The sequence below is a fragment of the Furipterus horrens genome, unplaced genomic scaffold, assembly GCF_987537825.1.
Source record: "Furipterus horrens unplaced genomic scaffold, mFurHor1.1.pri manual_scaffold_4, whole genome shotgun sequence".
Taxonomy (NCBI): Eukaryota; Metazoa; Chordata; class Mammalia; order Chiroptera; family Furipteridae; genus Furipterus; species Furipterus horrens.
Genome location: NW_028327174.1, coordinates 173143659 through 173166192, shown reverse-complemented (window position 1 = coordinate 173166192; position 22534 = coordinate 173143659). Strand labels below are relative to the sequence as shown.

The 22534-nt window shown below is 38.4% G+C and overlaps 1 protein-coding gene across 4 annotated transcripts in view; it reads right to left on the bottom strand.

Moving 5' to 3' along the window:
* The window catches only part of UNC13B (unc-13 homolog B), a 196960-nt gene that overhangs the window by 81764 nt on the left and 92662 nt on the right, over positions 1 to 22534 (bottom strand). For all 4 annotated transcript variants that reach the window (XM_090274335.1, XM_090274337.1, XM_090274336.1 and 1 more), the window contains exons 8-10: positions 21336 to 21576; positions 6429 to 6740; positions 3940 to 4030 (exon numbers count right to left, since the gene is read on the bottom strand). In XM_090274335.1, the coding sequence (XP_090130461.1) occupies positions 3940 to 4030; positions 6429 to 6740; positions 21336 to 21576 (644 nt within the window). The remainder of the gene's footprint in view (positions 1 to 3939; positions 4031 to 6428; positions 6741 to 21335; positions 21577 to 22534) is intronic.

Here is a 22534-nt window from a genome sequence, read left to right as displayed (position 1 = left end):
GGCTTAGACGGACACGCTAGGTCTCCCTCTACAACTATAGAGGAATACAACTACTTCAAAACAAAGGATAACTAGAAATTCCAGAAAATAAAACTACACGGAAGTCCAACATATGAAGTTATAAACCAGCGGTGCCATTTGGGCAGGTAAGAGTTAAAGTGGGCAGTGCTGTTTGCGGTCGCACCCGGAGTGGCTGGCGGCGAGGAGTCCCGGCTACGCAAGCCCCTGGCGGTGCGCGACCCCGGCGAGGAATCCCGGCGGCCAAGCCCCTGGCGGTGCGCGACTCCGGAGCTGGGGAGAGCGGCCGCCACATCGCCTTGAACAGTGAGGCCCAGGGGGGCGGGAGGACGGATCCCGGTCTCCTAGCTGAATAACTGTGTGAATCCATCTTGGACCCCCGCCCCCAAAGAAAGCACCACAGGGCTGCGAAATAGGTCGCGGACAGGCAGGCGCCGGTCGCTAATTTGTGACTCGTACACAGGCACTGCCCCCGACAGCCAGCCCAAGAAAACAAAACGCATCTGTCAAAATGAGGCAGGCAACTTTAGAAATACCGGTAACACAACTCACCAGGCAGCAGATAGAGAACCTGACAGATGAACAGATAAGAAACCTGTCAGAGGCTCAGTTCTGGGCCATTGTTATCAGGTGGCTTACAGAATTCACAAAAGAGCAGGAAAAAGATATGAAAGAAGCGAAAAACTTTCATAACGAAAGGAACAAAACCGCATACGAGACAGAAGGAAAGGAAATAAAATCCAGAGTTCATTTCAACAAACTGGAATATGGAGAAGGAACAAGCAGTCAACCAATGCAGCGAGAGGAAATGGGAAGCAACAATGAAAGGATCAGAAACCTCTGGGACAGCTATAAAAGGCCCAACATAAGAATCATTGGTTTGCCAGAGAATGAGGAAGATGAACTAGAACTTGAAAAATTGAGTGAAAATATAATAAAGGAGAACTTCCCAGACTTGGGGAAGGGAATAGACCTGCAGGTCCAGGAAGCAAGGAGAGTTCCCAAGAGACTGGACCCAGGGAGAACCACTCCAAGACACATTATAATCAAAATGTCAAAAATTAAAGATAAAGAGAGAATCTTAAAAGCAGCAAGAGAGAAGAAAAGAATTATGTACAAAGGGGTCCCAATTAGACTATCAGCTGACTTCTCAAGGGAAACCCTACAGGCAAGAAGAGACTGGCAAGAAATATTCAAAGTAATGAAAATCCAAAACCTACAACCACGAATACTCTATCCAGCGAAATTGTCATTCAGAATAGAAGGACAGAGAAAGTGTTTCCAGGACAAAATAAAACTGAAAGAGTTCATTAGATCCAAACCACTGTTATATGAGATGTTAAAGGGACTGGTTTAAAAAAAAAAAAACAGAAGCTAGGGAGATGAAACAAAGGCAAACTAAATAGGCAACGAGAGTGGAAGAGGAACTGTGGGTACGGGAAGCATATTGGGGGGAGGTCAACAGGGAGGGGGAATGGGGAAAGGGAGGGAGATGATATAGGAATTGGGGATCAAGGTAGGAGGGAATGGAATAGACGGAGAGAGGGTGGGAGGAACTGTATGCACAACTAATGGACATAATCTAAAAGGGGGGGACAACTGGAGGGAGGGGGGCCACCGGGTGGAGGGGAGCAGAGGGAAGGGAAATTGGCACAAATGTAATAATTTAATCAATAAAACACATTAAATCTGAAAAAAAAAAAAAAAGAATTAGCAGCACTAATAATATTTTTAGTGAATGTAGTGTGATACAACATGCTTCATTATTTTTGAAATCTTAGTTTAACATTTTGTTATAGACTGGTTTGAAGGTCTAGTTCCACGTTCAGTTATTTAAATATTTAGTTTTTATAGCTGTCATAGCTAAAAAAAGCTGCTGATAAATCAGTCAAATGAAAAATGTAAAATTGTTTCCTACATACCAATTTTTCAAAGATTTTGTTGAAATTTGGCTAAGTTTTGAACTTCTCTGATGTCTTACAAAACAGAAATATTTTTATATTTTAAACAAATAAATTCACACCTCAGTGAAATTTTCATTAGAAAGATTTTTAATATATTAATAGCCTCTTTCTAAGATTTTAGAACATGCAATTATGAGTTTTTGTAGGTAGCACTCAATATTTCTGATAACAAAAGAACACACACACATACACACACAAAAGGAAGCATTTTCAAACATCTGTATTGAAAATGCTTTCTCCAAATCAGTTACTTTTTCAATCATTTAAAAAAAAACAACTATCTTCTTGCTGAAGGATCAAATGAACAGTTCTTGTACAAAGCTAGGACAATTTGAGCATCAAAATAAATTATAGTAAGTGATTATAATTCATGTAATAAATTAGGAATCTATGAGTCCATACTGATAAAAATTGATGGGAAAATGAGAAAGTTCTTTCTTATAATAGAATGGCAATTAATGAATGTAGAAAGAATAACAGAAACAGAAAGTTACCATTTGGCAACCATTGTTAGTGGTGGTACATTCAGACAGAAGTCATCAATGGATACTTAGCTGGCAGGTGGAGATTTAATGAGGAACAAGATATGGGCATAGTTTTAGAATATTGTACCACGAAACAGTTCTCAATTGCAAAAGGAAAAATAGTGCCTTGACAGTGGAGAAACCTGGCCAATACAAACTTAACTGAGTGATTAAAGTTAATATTACAGGTTGACATCATGTACTTTCTGATACAATTCATAAAAAGAGCTGAGCCTCACTTTTGGTTAATTCCTGCCAAGAAAGCATGGTCTCAGTGTGGGCATCAGGAAACACTGGATGGACCCAAAATGAAGAACATGCTTCAAAATAAAAAGCCTATACCATCTGTTGAAGATGAAAAAGACTGAGAACCTGTTCCAGATTAAAGGAGACTAAAGAGACATGACTACTAAATGCAACATGTCAGCTTGGATTGGATCCTGGACAAGAAAAGAGACAAGACATTTTTGGGACAGTTGGCTAAATTTGCATGGGGTCTTGATACTGTTGCCATTACTGAGTTCCTGATTTGGATGGTTGTATTGTGGTTATATAGGAGAGTAGCCTTGTTTGGGGGCGGGGGGGGGGAATACCAATAGGAGTATTTAGGAATGCTTGCCAGAAAACATCATATCTGCAACTTTCCAATGGTTTAGAAAAAGATTAGTTATAATAAGTATAGAACAATGAGGCAAATGTGGTAAAATGTCAACAGTTGGGCCATCTTTGTGAGAAGAACATAGGAAATCTTTATACTACTCTTTTAAAGACTTTTTCCTAAGTTTGAAGATTTTTTAAGGGTGTTTACACATGTGAGCATGCTTGAATTTTAATATCTGCCAGGTATGATACTGACAGCCACTTGTCATCATTTAAACACAACTTTTCTGCCTGAAGACTATCTACTGATACACAGATACAAACATTTCAAACTTATACCACTAAAAATAAAAAGTATTTTTATTTTTACTTTTTTACATTGTTTCAGATCTTACCATGATGATGCTTTGAGCCTTAAATTAGGGAAGCCCATAGAAATTCCTGAATAGTGTGTACAATTTCTAGCCCTGTGTATGCCAGCTAATGCTACTGAACTGGCTGGCCAAGGGAAACAACAACTGACCCTAAGAGGCCTTGAAATAGTCCCCTGCCTAAATTCAAAATAAAATGGTCTCAAGGTGATTATGGTACTAAAAATAGCATTTAACTCTACCTTCAGGCTCTTAACACACTAGATCTATTTGATTTCCATTAATCAGTATAGAAAGAAGCTGACGGCCACCCTCCCATCTCTTAAGGCTCTAGCTTACTTGTCATGCATTCCCAGATGCACACTAAGAAGATGACTAATCAGCGACTGCTTCTTTGGCACCATATGTCTCCTAATTTCAAATGAAAAATTGTCCCAACTAGTATTGAACAAGATTTCCTACCTCCTGTAGCTGGAGTCGAACCTTGGTAACTGCTCGGATCCAATGTGCTCTGGCTTGGGTAAATGGCGAAGACGCATTCTCCTCAGGAAAACTTGTAAAGAAAAGAATGTTCCTTTAAAATAGTCCACGCCAAATGATGATGGAAGGAAACTTGATTTGGGGTGGTGAACATACAATACAATATACAGATGATCTAATGTACACCTGAAACCCATATAATTTTATTAACCAATGTCAACCAATAAATTCAATAAAGAAAAAAATAGCCCAGGCCACAAGGTAACAGTGCTTAAGGCAACACTGTGAAATATCTAAAATAAAATGATTTATATTCATGCCTATACTCGTTTAGTGCTTCAGGCCACTAAAACAGCACAGTCCTGCATATCCAATGTGAAAAAAATTCCTCTCTGAAATGATAATTCCTTTGAGCTTTTCATCTTTTCCCCCTCATCCTTCCCTCCTTTCCACTCACCCAATGAGGCTCACTGGGACAGTCAGCTATTAGGATACTAAAAGGTCCTGAGTAAATTTCTAGAATTAAAACTATGCAGAGAGGTGTGGAATAACTCTCGCATTCACCTCTCAGGACCACCAGTCTCCCTTAGGGGTTCTACATAGAATACTTTGGGCAGAATTTTGTTCGTGAAATCCCTTTCTTCTTCCTAGACTACACCATAAGTGCTAAGACAAAAGCACAGCCCTTTTTCTTCCATGATTTTATTCCTTGAGCTGCCTCAGGAACACCCTCAGTGAAATGAACAATAAATATAACAAAGTAGCTCTGAGACAGAAATACTATCCTGTATTAGAACAAGTCATCATCCAGGTACTTAACTGTGCAATAGTGGTTGAGTCTTGGTGATAATGCTTCCCCTGTCTCACACTGTGGTATACTGTCAAGGCAGCAAACATGTATCTACTATCTAGACATGTAAAACATATATGCTGGGCTCTAATGCCATCTAAATGGGTCAATTGTTCTAAAACAACTTTTGGCCCTTCTGGCCAAGTAGAGCTGGACTTCACTTGTGCAGCTAGGGTCTGAGAGGACACAGCCAGTAGAGAAGGACAGATACTCATGCTGGTCATTTCTGCTGCTCTACCAAGAACTCTACCCAGACAACACCATCTACCAAGTTTAAAGTCTACAAAAAGCTATCTTTCAGTGGGTTGTCAATCCAGTAAAAAAGCTGGTCCAGTACTCAGTTCCCTGCATGTTTCATCTATTAGATGAGCCATCAGAAATGACTAAAGACCAGGAAACAGGAGAAGATAAAATATGTTTATACCTTCAGTGGTAGAGTGATACACCAACCATTCTCTAACTTCTACCTTGTAATCAGCATTCATTGCTCTGATCTTTCAGTGAAAGGCTTTATTTATTAGACCTTGATATTTGAGAATCTAAGTCACACCTTCCCCTTATAACTCTACCCAAGTAGTTTTCAATCAGGGCAGGGGAAATTTGGCAGTTTCTGGAGACATTTTTGGTTGTCAAACGGAGGGTTACTCCTGGCATCTAGTGTGTACAAACCGTGGATGCTACTAAACAGCCTACATAGCTATACCATAGTTCCCCATAACAAAGAGTTATATGGCCTAAAATGTCAATAATGCCAAGACTGAGAATCCCTGCTCTGTCCCAACCTATCAGCAACATTACTGGCGAATTTAGCTCATTATAAGACTGTTAAAAGGAAACATTTAAAAAATTTTTATGGGTACCAATTACCAGATACACTGCTAAGCCCTGGGGAGGCAGAAGGGGCTTTGATTTGGCTTCCATACTAATTCTATCTCAACTTTGTCCTGGTTTTCTCAACCAGGAAAAAACAACCCAAAACAAAAAGCAATGTTCACAAAGTAATTTTAAACATTAATATGTTGGGAAGCCATTTCATTCTAAGAAGCTCCTTTGAACGAAATAATCTGCAGAGCTCAACTCAGATCCAGATTTGGAGGCTGCCATATGTGGGGTCAATTAGTAAGCCAAGAACTGCAGACTCAAGAAAGCCGGGTACACTGTAGCTGTCTACAAGGAACCCAAGAATTCTTCAGAGATCCTCAAAGTATCTTGGGCCCTGACTGGTGTGGCTCAGTGGATTGAGTGCCAGCCTGCAAACCAAAAGACAGCCAGTTCGATTCCCTTTCAGGGCACATGCCTGGGTTTGCAGGCCAGGTCCCCAGTTGGCGGAGTGTGAGAGAAGCATCGATCTGTTGCCTCTCTCATTGCAACCTTTCAATGTTTCTTTTCCTCTCTTTCTCCCTCCTTCCCCCTCTCTCTGAAAATAAAATACATAAAATCTTTAAAAATATATCTTAGGACTTATACCAAAAATCAGAGGAAGCAATGTAGAGCTAAGTCTCAGTACCTGATCACCACCAAACCCAGCTGTAGGGAAAAAATAAAAAGCATTTATATTCAGCAATATAACAGGGAAGGTATGCGGAAACCATGTGAGCTCCTCAAGGCACCCATCACTTACCTCTCCTGGGGGCCTAGGACATGATCTTTGTGTAGCACCAGATCTGGGGTAGGATAGGCTGTGATGTCTTCTTTCTTCTTGGATTCACATCCTCTCCCCTTCTCTTCTTCACCTGTTACTTCCAAGGCTTTAACTTGTTCTCCAAAACCCACTTGGCCATCTTTAGAGAGGCTACCAGAGCTGTGGCAGGAATGAATTGAGTCCCTCTCCCGGCGATCATCATCTTGTTCATGACACTGATCTAGTTCACTCAGCTGAGAGCTTCCTTGGCTCACATTACAGGAGGAGCCATACCTACTACTGCTGGTAGGGCTGTGAGAGGGAGAAGAAGACAGATGAGTGAATAAATGGAAACTAAGGACCAGGGCAAAGTAATAGCTTAATCCACGAAATAACCACAAACAGGAAGTTCCCGGGAAAAGAAGACCAAACTTTACAATCTAGAAGAACTAGTCTCTACTCAGCAGAGTCACAACAGGGAAAAACACACATGCTGCTTTCTCGAACAGCACTTAACATCAACCCTGTAATGGATTTTGAATGCTTTATCTTAATGTGATATTTATGAGATTAATAATTATTAAAAGCCTATTGTTAAAAGTCTAAAATTCTTTACTCAGACTTCTAAAGAAACTTTTCCAGTGGCTTTGATTAAAGTTTTCTAATTTACACATAATAAAAATGGATGATCTCTACTCCCTTTTGCTATTATTTGTTAAATTGAAACCCCCTTTTCTTCCCCTACAGTTGTAAATGTGAATGCCTACACCTTAGGATGAGCAAAGGACAGTGGACATGTTCCTTCAATTATCTCTCAGCCATCTGCACAATGAGGTAATGGAAGCCACCATCATGTGCAGGTGATAGAGGTAAGGATCAAGAAATTCCTCAGGGGATCTCATCAACCATTCATCTCATGAATGTTATAATGATACTCTGGCAGCATAGGGAATGTCCCAAAGATAAAGTTGCCCTACTGTAACTGAGTTGCTCTCAAGACATAGCTCAATTTGGATAAAGTGGACAAAGTTCAACTCCAGGATCTTGGTCAGGGCCATAATGAATTTCTATATCTGAAGAGAGGCCAGCCCAAACCGCTCTCAGCCAACTGAATTTCCATACCCAGAAAGGAAATTTGTTCCCCTGCTATGAGAAAGAGCAGCCGTAGCAGAGAAAGTGGCAATGGATCGTGGCCAGAAAGTAGTATCCAGAAGTTACTCCCTTCAGACATATACTAAATCTGCGGGATTCTGACCTATTCAAGACAGAAAGACTTGGTGATAAGATCTATCCCAGCACATTTAGATAGTTCTGTCCCAAGTCTGTGGTCCTCATTTTACTTCTGGTATCCTGCTGGAAAGCCTCCGTGCAAAAAGGGCTTGTTTACTCTTGGCCAAATGAAGAGAAATGGTGGTTTTCCAGTGATATTTTCCCTATGGTTCCTCCCAATTACCTGGTATTTCCAGGCTGATTTCTGATCCTTCAACCCATAGGAGCAGGACAAATAACTAGGTCACTGTTCTGAGTAGTTCCCAACACACACACACACCATCTCCAAAGCCCCTTTGGACAGTCTTGAGCCAGAGGTCAAGGCATCATTCTTAAATGGCACTGTATGGTGCTTCTTTTTAGGAGAAATAATAGTGCCCTTTGCAGATAGACCCTGAACAATGGTCCAGACTGAAGAACTACAGCAAACATTAGCCCTGAGCTCCTCTGAGACTTTACTCAAAGCACTTATCAGACACCAGTCTCAAGAATAGCAAAAGGCAGAGACTGGAAGAAGTTATGCAAATTCATGTGGAAAAGGATGTAGAATACAGATAATCCCAAGCCATCCTTTGCACTTTGTATTTTACTTAATACCCTCCTTGCCACTGGAGAAAAGCATCTTAGAAGACTTGGAAAAACAAAGCAGTGTCTCCCCAGCTACTACAGATATTAAGTGCCGAAAGCCCAAGGAAGCATCCTAGCCCATCATGTGATTGTATGACAATTAATATATGCTACTCAACTACTTGCTGCCTCTTCCTACCCTCCCTTCTCCATTCCATGTTATATAAGGCAGAGAAAAATCACAGTGAGTAAATCTCAGGACCTAGCCTTTCCTTTAAGCAGGAAGTTCCTTCTTTCAATAAACAAATTAAATTTGGCACTAGAGAGAAGGGAGAGGATGAAAAGACCCACATGTTATTTCTTATTACTTAATTTCTAATTAACATGAAGCTCGGGTGCTAGGAAAGACACAGGAAGGATAAAAAGCATGCTACGACTAATCTACCAGTAAGTTACTGCATCATAAATGGTTAATTCCTTAAAATCATTTATGATGCTTTAGTTGAGAACAGGCCTTTTGCTAGTCTTTGGTTCTTTGATGCCATGCAGAGTAACTGGCAGCTGTACATTCAAAACAGAGTCAGTGCTAGTAGGCACTGCCTCCTCTCCTTGTGTTTCTGGCTGGTGAAGTAGCTCAGAGACAGTGCAGTGCTCTTCCTCATGACTCCCTAAAGTGCTGCTGAGGCCAGAGACGTTGCCCTCAGTACCCCAGTCTTCTCCAGATGCTGGGATTTCCTGTTGGCTTTCCAATTCTCCAGACCCAGAAAGCCCATGAGTACATATACTTGGTTTGACCTCCAATTGCTCAGAGGTCACAGCAAGCTGAATAGAGACCTTAGCTGGCTCAGCACTGGCCCCAGACATTTGAGAAGACTCCAAAGCTTTGTCAGCCTCACTGGAGTTAAGGTCCTGATCACTGCTGATACCCCAAACTGGAGAGGATTCTGTAGGCATTTGTTTAGCGCCCCCTTTGTTTTCTTTTGGCCACGGAAATAAAAGATTCAGCTTCTTCCCAAACCTTAGTTTGGGATCACTTGCCACTACACTTCCTTTTCCCTCATTATTTCCCTCAAACAGAGTTGACAGCTTCTTAAAACTGGACATTAAACCAGTCTCTGCTGCCATACTGCCAGAGGAGGAAGATGAGGAAAAGAAAGAGCTCAGTGGTTTCCCACAGTCAGTAGCAGAGGATGGGGATTGGAGCTTTGGCCAACTAGTCATATTTGGGATCTCAAAGCATGGTCTTGGCTGCTCTGTTTTCTGGGGGCTTGCAGTTGGGTCTTTCTGGGCATCAAGTATCCTGTAACTGCTTTTGGCACAAAGCACGGGTCCCTCTAGCAGAGGGTGAGAAAGCGACCCTTGGTTTTCCAGGGTGGCACTCTGACCAACAGAACTTGTCTTACTGAGCAGTGTAGTAGTATTGGTTCCTAGTGAACTGGTCGCCTGCAGCTGTAAGATGTCTTGTTTTTTGGAGGCAGACTGCTTAGCTGGCTTTGGCTCAAGAGGAAGAGGCGGCTGAGTTGGAGGCGGAAGCTCTTTGGTGATCCAGGGAAGATCTGGATGCAACTGTGTTGGCAATGAGATGTGCTCTGCTTCAAACGATGCCTCTGTGTCTGTGCCTTGCAATATCCCCATGTCTCCTTCATCACTCAGATATAATACTCCCTGCCCAGTATCATTCCCTGAGACAGAACATGCAGCCCCAATTGTTTCAGAACCCTGGCATTCTAGAATATTGTCAGGAATATTGTTTTCCACTTCAGTCATTAGTTTTAGGTCATCGATCAAGATCCTGTCAGGAACATTATTGTTTTCCATTTCAGTTGTTAGGTTAGGATCATCTGTCAAGGTCTCTGAATCTGACTTTGCACTAACCACATTCATTCTACAGTCACTGGGAGTAGATTCTGAACTGATTGATTCAGAAGCAGTATACTTCCACAAATTTTCTGGAGGTACTGATCCTATAGCATCTCTGAAACTAACATTTTGAAGCCGAGCAGAAGCTGGTACAGGTGATTCTTTTTTGTATATCTCTGGTTTGGGACTTTTGAAAATTCCAAGTAACTCATCTTTGAGTGGCTGAGATGATGCCCCAGAAGAAAAAGAGAACAAGGAGTTTTTCTTTGGAGGTTTAGGAGAAGAGAAAAATCCAGAAAAAGTTTTGGGAGGTTCAATTAAGCTCCCAGAGAAATATTTCACTTTGGTCACAAACCCTGAAAGCATTTCTGCTGAAGACTCCAACACTGATTTGTCTTCCTCCTTACCTGTGTCTTGGCTCTGGAGGTGCCCTGCACACCCTAGCTCCACAGAGCTTGAAGAGGTTGGCTCCAGCACCTGTGTTAAGATCTCAACAGGGGCCTTTTCTAATGGCAAGTTCAATGGGTCACTAGAAATTTCTTCACTTTGGTTATAGTTAGTACAAGTGTCTAAATTGTTGAGCTTTGCAATCAAATGGCTATCATGTGAAAAAGACTTGGCCAGCAAGCTGCTGGGGAAGGCTTTCTGTCTGAAATCTTCTTCTTCATGAGAGGTTACCCCAAGGGTCTCTGGACCAATGAGCAGTGTTTCAGTCTGTGCCTGAAATCCTGGTAAATGAGAAGCATTGTCTTTTTGCAATTGATTCATCTGGAAATCTGCTAAAGATATCCCAGATCCATGACTGGACCCTAGTTTTCCCTGATAGTCCTCCCCTACATTGAGCTCATCTTCAAGGAAGGCAACCTTAATAGTGTAGCTAATGGAAACATAAGGAGTCATTTGATGTTTATGAACTACCTCCTGGACTATGCTATCTCTATTGCCACTGGAACCTTCAGTCACTGTGCCACCCACGTCTACAAAAGCACTTGGCTTCGTACAGGGCTGGGAAGTCACTGGAACAATGGTTGAAAGGCTATGCTTTTCTCCAGAAGTCTGCTGTTGTTCATCCAAAAAGGATAAGTTGAAGAAACTAAAAGAGCTATCATGAGAGGCATCCTTCTTGATGCCTGAATTAGTAGTGGGAAAAAAGGAAGGAAGTGTGAATAGCCTTTCTGCTTGAGATTTGGTTCTTGGTAGAGTAGCAGAGACTCTGTTCTCAGATTTTTCTGATCCAGTCAGGAAAGAAAATATACTCTTTTGGGTTGGCAACTCTGGTTGGGATGGAGGTGTTGTGGCAGTTGAAGGACTCAAATCTTTGTCAGAAAAATAAACTTGTTCATTTGAAATTTTTCTGCTCGGTATATCAAAAGATATTTTATTACTTCTTGAAACATGTGTCACTGTAGACATACCACTAATTTCTATAGACTCTCTTGAAGAGTCTTTGAGACAATTTGTTGAGAAAGATGAATTTGATGACTGCTGGATTAGCTGGTCTCTGGAGGGTGCCTCTTTTTCAGTCAAATTAGTACATTGGACCTTCTCAGTTGATGGTTCCTTTAGCTCATTGTAATCAATAGTAGTCTGTTTATTCAGACTTCTAACTCGAACCTTCCCTTTAGAGGAAATTGGTGCACCAGGAAAGTTCCAAACATCCTGGCTAGTTAGTTTTGTGGGATTAAGATTTGACTTGACCTCATCCTTATTAGTCATCGAAGAGACAGACATATTTTCAGTTGTCTGTTTAGGAGATACATCGGTTTTAAAGAAACCCCCAAGGGTACCAAAAAAATTTGAAACACTAGAAGATTCATTCTTTTCCTGAGATGTTATCTTTTTATTTTTATCACCACTCTTTTCTAAATTTGGTGATCCTTCTTTATTCATCTGAGTTTTAAAAAGGTTAAAAAATCTAGATGCCTGTTTTTCATTTGCTGTTGCACGTACTGAAGAGTCTTCTCCCCGACCAAAGAGTTTCAATGCACTTTTAAATAATGTTCTTTCAGACTCTTGGGAAGACTGGTCCTGGGGAAGCTCACAATTCTTGAGTTCATCCCTACTAAACTGTGATGCAAAAGGAACTGAAGCAGAATCTGCTGTAATTATTTCATCATCTTCTTTACCTAATTTAGCCTGAGGAGCTGTTTGGCTTACCTGGAAAACAGATTTCAACAAACTTTGTTTTTTCACATGTATGTTTTTATTTAAAGGGAATTCTTGCTTCACATTTTCAGTAAATTCCAGTTGCTGAACATTAGATACTACTTGTCTCTCTGAATCCATCTTAAGAAGATTTTCCTCCTCATTTTGGGACTTATTCTCTGATTGCTTACTTAAGATTAATGGCTGAAGTTCACCATTTGTAAGCACTACTAAGTTTGACTGCTGATCCTTTTCATGCATGGCCAAAGACTCTAAGGATTCATTCTTTTCAAAATTCAAATCACTTCCAACCGAAGCACCCAAAGCAGAAAAGAATGAAGTCGCTTTGTTTAATGATGACATCTCTTCTGTTTGCTGTGGGCTGTCAGTCATAGTCTCAAAATGAACTGAAGTGGCACCTTCTTCAGAAGACTGAAGCCAGTGAAAACTGGAAAGGTGAACTAATGAATCCTTAGCTAGAGCCTGGTTCTTATCTTCCTTTATAATTTGATTTTTATTTAAGACATGATTACCAATACTTTTGGGTTGATTTCTGAGATCCAATGTACATGCAAAGTCTTCAGAACTACACAGGCTTTCTTCAAAAAACCCAAAGTCTCCTTCAAACTTATGAGAATTATAGACTGAAAAATCTAATGGTTGATCCCTTTGGCCATAACTTGACTCTTCAAGTACTTGTGAAAAAGCTCCTAAATTTAGACACATTGGTCCCTCATTTCTTGGCAAAACTACAGATAAATCAAGAGGTTCCTCAATTGGTTCCTCTTTAATATACCACAATAATTCATCTTCCTTGTCTACTACCCTAAAACTACAGGCAGAAATAATGCTGTCATCCAATATAATACTTGATAGATCATTTGTCTGTAAATCACAATTCAAATACTCTTGATAAGAAAAATCAGGTATAAATAAATATGCATATTTCCCAGTAGAATCAGTGAGGAGAGAAGAGATATATTGACCATCATGGAACACATAATACCCATAGTCTCCATCCTCTGATGGCCACCACTCTCCATTTTCAAGGCATGACAACCATCCCTGGTATTCATAACCAACGCTTGAAAAACCAAAGTTTTCATCCATTCTTAATGATTCTTGATCAGCTATGGGGTACATAGGCTTCTCATGATTTGAAGAACAACTTAAGTCAATGGGCAATTCTTCCAGCGAATTCTTAGTGTTATTAATTGGAAGTGGACAAGAATTTCCATATAATGAGTTAGCTGCCCACATATCACCTCTTAATAAGTAATCTTCATTAAATGTAAACTGATTGAATGATTCATACGGTAAGTCACACCAAATGACACTGTTTGAATTTGTTCTCCACTCCAAGATGTTTGCATTTTGATCTTTTTGGCAAAAATTTATTGCTAGGTTTTCTGAGTCAGGCAAAAAAAAAAGATTATCTGAGGGAAATGTATTTTGATTCAACATATAATATGCTGGCTGAAGTATTCTGGAATTTTTAGAGAAATCTTTTATATCAGAGTCCCATTCATAACAGAAAGGATTATTCATCTCTTCATAAAGCTGATAGTGATTTGATTTATTAAGAATGTTAGTATTCCGCATAGGTGAATTTAACTTACCTGAATTTTCATATAGATTTGCCTCAAGAATATGGTGTGGTATTGGCTTCTTAGGCAAGGATTCCTCCACAAGGTCCTGCTTAGTGCTTAGGGCACAGTGACGTACACTGTTCTCAGAAGAGCAATGCTTTCCACTGTGCTGGTTTTCCCATGTAGAGGGGCAATGATGATTATCAACCCAAGCATCAGCTAATGGTATGGTTTCTTTAGGTAAAGATAAGAAACTTTTTATGAAGCCAGAAGTTTCTTGTTTTTCAACATGGTCCCTCTGGTTCTCAGAAGTCACACATGAAGTAACAGCGATCTCATCCAAGGATAAATGCTTATTTCCATTTAAATTCTTTATGTCACCTAAAGACATGGACTTTGCTTCATCTGGTTTACAATCAGTCATACTGCTATTGGATATCAAGTTAAATATTCCTGAGAGTAAGCTTGGCATTTTATTCCCATAATGAGAGTCATCAGTTTTCAAATTTAATTCTTGTGGACTAGACATGTTTTCAAGAGAAGAGAATCCATTAAACAGGCCAGAAAGGAGGACTCCTTGAGTTCTTTTCTTGGAAGCTTTATCCACAAGTTTGTCTTCACCAACTTCAATAACCAAGGTTGATTTTGAAATGGTAGAAATCAATGCTAATGAAGAATCTGATACTGTTAAAGGTGTCACTTGAATAAGGGTCGTACTTTCTCCTAAAGAATCAGAAGGTCTATGTTCTTTGGGCACAACTGCAGGGATGTCCAAAGTATCTCTTTCACAGTTCTCTTCTGCTGTGTGGTCACTTGAATTAAATTTCTTTATACTCCCAAATTTCCCAAAATCATTATTAATATTTGGAACTGAATCAGACTTTATTTTATTAAATGCGGCATCTTCAGAACAATTGTTTTGGTCATCCTTATTAAATGTCCCTGTATTATCAGATTTTTCTAGATTATTATGAATATTTGGAACTGAACTAGATTTTATTGAACTAAGTGTGATATTTTCATAGCAGTTTCTTTGAATCTCTTCATTGATGGTTACCTTTGAGCCATGAAAACTCTGGTCATTAACAGTGATCTGGCTATCAGTGAAAGGAGTTTTAAATGAAGGAAAAATGCTTCTTTTCTCTCTTAAATCCTGCTGCTTTTCAGAATGACTAAGAACTCTGAGAAATGGAATACGTAGTTTTCCACTAAAGGAAAAGGAATGTCCACCTTTCTTAGGAATCCTTTCACATTCATTTTCCTCCAACTGGTGAATTTTCCTAGGTTCTGACAAAGTTTCCTTTGAACAATTTTCGGGGGAAGCAAGCAAAAACTGACTAAAGGATCTCCTGAGTGGCTCTAGGAAATCATCACCACCAGTAACTCTGTCCCCCTCTAATGACTTTGAAGAAATGTCTTTATTTGTAGTTCTACTGCCAGCTACACAAGGATGTCCTGGAGTATCTTTGGCACATATTTTTGGTTCATCTGGTAACAGAGACAGGTCTATACTGGATTTTTGCTCCAACAGACTCTCAATATCATCTTCCTTACTTGCAGAACGAGCTAAGTTTGAAGGTTCATTGGCTGATTGAGAAGAGAACAAATCCTCATTTGTGGGCATTTGGGACAAGCCTATAGTGTCTCCATTATTCCTGTCTAAACCAACGATGCTACTGTCACTGACAAGAGTGTACTCCCATTGACTTGACTCTGAACCACACCCAGCAAAGCTTTCCTTTCTTTTTGGCTTGTTTTGGTGATCATCTTTTTTGGTTTCATCCTTTTCAAAAAAGATCTTTAATGGAGATGGCATGCTGAAAACAGATTTTATAACTGAACTCTGACTCTGTGGAGCAGAGCCCCTTCCGAGAATTTCTGTTGCATCCTGAAAGCTTATACTTCCAGTTTTACTGCTTATGTGCTCATTTTCAAAGGTTTTGTCATGTCTGACAAAATCCTTATTATCATCTGTTTGAGAAGATAATGGAGGCAGCATGGAAAGATCCTGCTCTGATACTGACTTGGCTCTGGGTCTATACCCCAAATTAATTGTCTCTATTTGATTAACAGTTTCTGTTTTCTTTGGAACTAAAGAAACTAGCTTTTCCATAGAGATTGTTAGATGCTTTGTGCCTGAGCCCACCTTTTCTGTGAGTGAACTGAACAAAGAACCAACAGCACATTTCACTCCATTTAACTCAGGGGAACAAATTGCCTTGTCCTTGTCATTCTTGACAACGGTTATAGGTGGTATTTGATCCCCAGGCCTTTTCTGTTCTGCATTATGTGTAGGGTTTTTTTTAGTTTTTGAAAGGGAACCAAATTTATTAATCTCCTCTTCCTTCTCTGCTAAATATTCTGAGACTGTTTCTACAAAACACTGAAGCTCATCCATTGTATCAATATAGTCCTCCTTGGGTTCCTGAATAGAAGAAAAGGTCATCTCTTCCATGGGGAACTCAGACAGATCTCCAAGTGTGTTTGTATAGTAATTCATCATTTGTAAAGGGAATGCTGGATTTGCTACATAATATTCTTTAGGAAAGCCTCCAATATGATGGACATTGGATGGATGGCATGTTGGTGACAATAACCCTTCCTGCTTATCAGAAATGGGGGAATCCAGAAGTTCATCAGAAGTACTGCTAGTAGAATCTTCAAGAATATCCAATAGAATGAAATCAGCGACAGGCTGGTTTAAGCCAGATAACTTTTCACAATACTCAAAACCACCAGGAAGATCATAATCATGACCTTCCAACTTAGTGGTCCACATGCCACTATTAACCACAAATCCATTTTTGTAGGGATACAAAACTGGGTAACTTTGCTTCTTCTTTTCAATCTGGCAAAAGTTACAATTTTCACTATAAGGATATGTACTTTTGAAGTTAGTCTTGGTTCCTAATCTATCATTATATTGTCTTCTTTCACTGTCTTCAAAATGACTGTACAAGGGTTTCTTTTTCCTTCTCCTATCAATTGTATCATGTTTCTTAGGATATCTGGAGCAAACAGATGTTTCAAATGTAAGGTCAAAATTAAAGGCAGTAGAGAAGTCTGTTTCTTGTCTCTGATAGGGTATCTTTTTCCAATTCTTGTACTTTGGTTGTACTTGTTGGCTATAATATTTATCAGTTTTTGAAAGAGTTCTGATTTTCATTACTTCTGCTTCTTTTACATTTATGTTACTGTTTTCTGAAAACTCTTGTGATATTTTCCCCTCTATCTGCTCATGTATACCTTCTTGCTCTTCAGAGTCAACATCACAGAAAGCAGAAGTAACCCTAATTCTGTCTGTTTTAGCCTGCAAGCCTTGTCTGATGTAAAGGGATAGATTTGAAGGAATAGTAAGGCAAAGAAAAAAGGAAAAACAGGGAAAAGAAAAAAACAAGATTTAGTGCACCTTCAATGAAAAAACTAGGATTAGTAAAATTTTCAATTTGATAAAAACCTTTCTTTCGGACTGAAAAAACACAAGGAAATCTACATGATCTTAAATCAATATTATAGCAATTTAGTCAGAGAGTATTTTCCACATCAAAAAAGAAACAGCTATAACAAAACTTTAAAATACTTCACTTGCTACCATGAGTTTTTAGATCCTTTATTTTCTAAGAAAGAAGCAAACAAACAAAATGAACATGTCTTATCAATATATAGCAGTGATTTTCAACCTTTTACATTGCATGGCACACCTAAACCAACTACTAAAATTCTGCAGCACATCAAAAATATAATTTTTGCCAATTTGACAAAAAATTAGGTATAATTTTGATTCATTCACACTAGATGGCTATTGTTGTGTTGGTTGTTGTCATTTTTTTTTTTTTTTTTGACGACCTAAGGAAAAAAGAGGTCCATGTGCCTGATTAAATAGTCAGGTATTGCATGTTTTAAAAATTCTTGTAGCACACTAGTTGAAAATCACTGATACACAGAATGTGTCTATGATGCCAAAGTTTAGAACTGTTAAGTATTCCATGAAAATATGTCAAAGGATTTCAAGACACCTAAATTTGTTGATGAATTTGGGTCTGAAGAGAAGCCAAGCTGTTAACCTGCTGAAAGTTATATCCGAGGCAGCGAGCCAATAATATGGTCAGACATATTTCTATTAGAAAGAAAAAATATATACATAATAAAAATAATCTTTGACCATCAGAAGTCTAACCTTGTTACAGTACCATAGAGAGCAAATTATTTAAAGTGTTAGAATTTGTTTGTGATGTCAAAGGCTATATGCATTGAAAATTACAGTAAAATGAGTATCTTCCTCTATACTGATTACCACAGCGGAAGCCACATGTCCAACTTAGGTAAGTGAATACAGACAACAGCTGACCTTTCTTTTGGTTAGGTTAGAGACTGCCTGTTTCCCATGTACTGAGGTGGGGGTGGACAGAAGTCCTGCAGACTAGGAGCTTCTCAGTTCAGTGTTTTCTTTTAAAGATCTAACATCCAATTGAATTTAGTTAGCAAACAGAAACAAGATCAAAGTGGTAACTTAGTCACTAAAAATCTTTAAGAGTGAGACTGATTGTCTTTTGACATCTCTTAACACTAGAAATATTTTGGCTATACATTATCTAACAAAGTCCAATTCTACTGTAAAACCTCAAATTCTGTATTTTTACATAATTTATATACATTTCCTATTATTCTGGACTCATTAGGCAAAAGCCCATTTGCTAGAATGAGGAAATCAACTTTACGTATTTTTTTTTACCTGCGGTTTGATTAATCTCCAATATCCTCAAAAATTAAAACTAAACTAATTCCAGTCTGGAAGTCTTTATAGTTACAACTTAAAATCAATAGATAGCCATGGCTATAGTGAATGAAGCTATTTATTTTTACACTTCTAATTTACTGGAAGGTGCTGCAAACATGTTTATTCCCTCAAGGATTTTAAATGTTCTTCTTAAAAAACTTGGGGGGGATTGCTGGGGGAGGGGGGTGCTGGGGGGAGGGGAACAAGGGGGAGAAAATTGGAACTGTTGTAACAATATAATCAATAAAAAACATTAAAAAAAAAAAAACTTAAGAACTTAGACTAGTTCCAAGAACTTATTATTTATAGTAATAGAAAAGTTTAAGAACCAGTGCCGGTGATACAATTTCTTCAAAACTTTTTAAAGAAGAAATCACTTCAAACATTTAAGTTAAAAATGTCTATAATAAAAGTTTACTTAAAAATCATGTTAACTTTTCCTCTGCTAGAGATGATAAAGTATTTAATTTTTAACCTCATTTCATATAATAATACAGTAAAATCAAATTTATATGGGACCAATTAAAGAAAAATTTTAGGAAAAAAATTTAGGAAAAAATTTGCAACTTAAAGTACATCACTAATGCTTCTCTAAGTGTTATTATTATAGCAGTAGCCCAGGAAATAAATGAAATAATAGAGTAATGATTAAGTAAACTGCAGTTTTCCAGTACAGTATGTAGTCTCTTAGGTTGATGTGCCATTATTACTATGTGCCTGCGTTTAATGCTTGCAAATACAGAGGGGAAAGAGGGCCCCCCAAGTTTTTCTATTATGTTTTTTCTTTCTTAAAGTAGGACAATATAAATAAGTAAAATCAAATAAATAACATATGCAAATATTTAACTGATTAACCAGCAAGGAGTAGGGACCAACTTTGGTAGGATTCCTGGCATGTTTCTTTTTAGAATCAAATTATAAAGAGTGAGAATTCTATCTGATGGTTGATATATGAAAAAATTTCATTGAAAATATACTCAGTAATGATAGTAAACTGAGACAGAATGATGTCTAGCAGGTAGATCACCCTCTGAGTCTCAGGATAAATATTTACCAATTTGGTAAGGTAGGCAAAAAAATGAGATCATCCTATGGTATGGTGAATTTCAGCAACCAAAAGTATGAGCTAAATTGGGATGGTTTTTTAAAAACTAACCTCCAACCAATGAAATAATTGATTCAGGCAAGGATCATCAAGGGATGCTAAAGTCAATGAGTTAAAGGTTATTGGAGAAACAGAATATTACACAATCTCAGGTATAACCCCAGATATTCTTAATTACAAAGGGAAAAGTTAACTTTACATTGGAAAAATTTGGAATACATAGATTTCTTAACCAAGAGCTCTAACTAAACATCAATAATGAGACAAAGTAACCTTATGTGAAGAAAACATCATCTACATAGTGTTTTTGCCAAAAACGTTTGATCTGGTTCTAAACATGAAGAAACAATTGAACAAAACAAAATTAAGGAGCAGTCTCAAAAAAACTGGCCTGAACTCTTAAAAAAAGGTAGCATCTTAAAAGGTTTAAAAAAAAAAAAAAAAGTAAGGCTATTTTGTTAGATTATAGGAGACTACAGAAAAAGGAATATCAAATGTAATGCACCATGATCACTGAATAAATTCTGGATCAAAAAGGAATATATATATTCCTGGGACAACTAGAGATATTAAAATATGGTCTATATATTAAATAATTGTAAATTATTTATAAATTATTAATTATAAATTATAATTCTTGAGTAGGATTATAGTATTGAAGTTATGTAAGAGAAAGTCCTTTTTCTGAGGAGTTATATCCTGGAGAAGTAACGTGATATTTGCAACTTACTTTCAAATGGTTCAGGAAAATAAGGTATGTGTTTATTAATATATATTGGAGAAAATGAGATAAAGTAAATGTGGCAGAATGTTAACAAAAACTGGTGAATCTAGGCAACATGAATATGGTGGTTCACTGTATTAGTTCTCTAAATTATAAGTTTGAATTTTTTTAAGTTGGGGGAAAAGGGGAAACATACATTTATGTATTTGCCTTTACATTCATAAATATATGAGAACAGTTTATAAAAAATAAACATAAGAAATAAAAAAGGGTTGTAGGAGAAGTAGGAGAAAGGAAAGGGATGGGATGAAGGAGGACAAAAGGTGTGGGTGGAAGATTCTTTGCTGTATGCTGTATTGCACCTTAATATTTTTTTAACCATGTAAATGTTATATATATTAAAGAAATAAAATAAAATTTTTAAGTTCCAGCAGAAGTATGAACCTGTTATTGGAGAAATCCATATTAGTTTTCTTCTCAAGTTCCCAGAGAAATATTTAGGTAGGAAGGGTTATCCAAACATTTAACAACTGTGATTTTCTTTTTTTAATCTTGGCATATGAGTGAATCAAAATCTCTGGGCTGGGCAGAGACACAAGCAGGCTTTTTTCAGCCATCTGCCCCCAGTGGGCACGCTTGCGCCAGTTGAGAATCATTAATCATAAAGAAAAATATTACTGATGGAAATATATAAATGTGAACGTGTGGAAGAGAAAAAAACTGAGAATCTACACAAAATGGCTGTAACTTGGCACATCCTATTGCTATACTTCCACTACTACCTCAGGTTAAAGTGCCCAAATCCTTGATGTCAGTTGTATCCTGGGATCTGCATACTAGGAAAAGAAAGTGCTTTGCTCTCAATACCCACCTGAGAGCCCGCCGCTCTGGGTAATCAAGGTCATAATCATAACTTTGCATAGAGTCATTGCAAGAGTCCCGGCAACTGCCCTGAAGTAGCAGCTGCTGTGGCAACCGCACAGGCACAGGAAACTGGTGCACAGAAGCATTGGGCTGGGAAGTCGAATGGAAAGGTGGTGGGATGCTGCTGCTGGTCTCACTGCGGTAGTCACTATCTCGGTCATCCACGGCACTATCAGCATCTTCAAAGGCTGTGGAACAAGCATAGTCAACAAAAGCACCCAAGCTTTATTTACTTCTTCAGAATTTTTCTGCTTCTAACTTAGATAACCACAAGAGCAAGAACAAGAGAACAAGAGCAAGCTGAGCTGCACACAAGTTCAGGGACCTCAAGACCACATGCAGAACTATCTCAATACCCACAAGTCTCTCCTTGTCAAAAGAGCTAGAAACCTTGGTTTAATTTTAGTGCTGATTCTTGAAGGAGTTCCAGGTTACATTTACACAATGCAGATTTCTTTGGAATTCTACTTCTCTAGCTACCATAACCGTAACAAAAACCTGCTTTTAAATGTCAAATATAGATTCTGGTCTCTACTATCATTAAAAGGGGGCAAAATGAAAAAAAATAGCTTTTGCATATCTTAAAAAAGAGAAAATTTTGTTTGCAATTGGCTTGTTTTCAGACTTTAAAATACATGGCTGAAAGCAAACAAACAGGTCCAACATCAGAAGCTGGTCCAAGGAAATCAAGAAGGTCAAAGCCAAGGCTTAAAAGTCAGCCAAAAGCTCCAGATGCAGCTGAGAAGAACAGCAGTCCTACTGTCTTGCTGCAACATCAGGTTTTTCTAATAATTCCTGTCAAGCAGCGACACCCTCGGTTCACAATTCCTATGCAAAGCATGGGCTGAAGGAGAAGAGGAAAACATATGCACTGCCAATAGGATCTTGCTGACAATGCAGCCAAGTTTATCTACCAGTCGTGACTACAATTTCATAGAATTATTTCTGTTTCTCAGGCCAGCACTAAATGATGAACTAAATGAACACAGTTACACAACCTGCTCCAAGCAAAAATAAAAATGTGCAACACTGTGCTTGGAAAGGGAGCTCAACCTAATAGTGCTTTATATTGGGTTGGCCAAAAAGTGTGTTCAGTTTTTTCCATAAAATAAAAGAAACATTTTTCATTTTCAACAATAACTTCAT